General features: G+C 56.2%; 1 protein-coding gene across 1 annotated transcript in view; it reads left to right on the forward strand.

The window, feature by feature from the left end:
• The first annotated feature begins 639 nt into the window (after positions 1 to 639).
• Positions 640 to 1,174, forward strand: part of ano8a (anoctamin 8a) — a 66,518-nt gene continuing 65,983 nt past the window's right edge. Inside the window, 1 exon segment of the mRNA XM_037681519.1 lies at positions 640 to 884. Within this exon segment, the coding sequence (XP_037537447.1) occupies positions 680 to 884 (205 nt within the window). The 5' untranslated portion in view covers positions 640 to 679.

A 1,174-nucleotide genomic window follows, 5' to 3' on the forward strand; every position in this document is an offset into this window, starting at 1 on the left:
AGGAACCATCCGGTTCGCCCCGAGGTTCGGCGATAAGAGGAAAAAATACAAGATGGCGTTGTCCAGCGTGTAGTGACCTGTCACTGGGAAATGTTCCCCGGCGCTTACCTTGGAATAAGACTGCTCGTCATCTTCTCCTTGGGGAGGAGAACTCACCGGACGACCAGAGGTCGATTGCCGGGCCAAGCATCCTTCACAAAGGTTGGTCATTTACACAATTTATCTTCTTTGTTCTTCTGACAGTGCTATTTTTAGCTCGCTGAAGAAAAAATGAGAGCCGATTTCCCGCTCTTAACGTAACGGACTGGGTGGGGTCCACACAGCAGGTGGGCGTGGACTAAATTTTTTCAGTGCTTATGCTACACATAACGGGATAAACCCATCAGCGACAGCCTTAAAGGGCGAAGCCTATATGACATAGAACAGTTGATGCTTAATCAGAATTCACACAGTCTGTCATCATCCTTCACACGCCTCTACCTGTTGACCAGGTGTTGTGTCGAATTGTGTACCCCTCCCCACTGTCGTCACGCAGTCACGACAGGCGCGTGTGGATGCCATGTTCCTCCCCCCTCCTCCTCCTCCTCCTCCCCCTCCGCTGCTCATGCCTGCGTGTGTGGGTTCAGCCTGTTTACACGCGCCGGCCGTGCACCAGCAGCAGCCTCTCCCTCTGTGGCGGATGGAGCCCTCTCTGTGCTCGGGCAGCGCGCACGCGGCGGGCCCCGCTGCAGCTGGAGCCGCCGCGGCTGTTGACGGAGGCGCAGGCGTCGAGCGCACGCACGAGGCAGAGGAGAGGATGGAGAGGACGGAGCCGAGCGAGCAGCACCGGACCAGCAACAACCAGCAGCAGGACGCGTCCTCCACTGCGCCTTCCGGGCTGCTCGGTGAGGTTCACCGCCGACACATCAAACACACCTCCGTGTTGTACGTGACGATGAAGAGCAGAGATTACACGTCGCGTGCACGGATAACATGACGACGTCACTACACCACAGAGTCAGGTCCTGCATGTTGGTTCTGTTGTGACAGGCCGGACTGGTTCTGGAGCATGTCCCACTCCTGCACCACACTTTACTGGACAAATGTCTCTGTCTGCTCTGTCCCGTGTCTTTATAGAATGTCTCTGTGTCTGCTCTGTCCCGTGTCTTTACAGAATGTCTCTGCGTCTGCTCTG

This window comes from Nematolebias whitei, chromosome 9 (assembly GCF_014905685.2).
Source record: "Nematolebias whitei isolate Nwh7 chromosome 9, NemWhi1, whole genome shotgun sequence".
In the NCBI taxonomy this organism is placed as follows: Eukaryota; Metazoa; Chordata; class Actinopteri; order Cyprinodontiformes; family Rivulidae; genus Nematolebias; species Nematolebias whitei.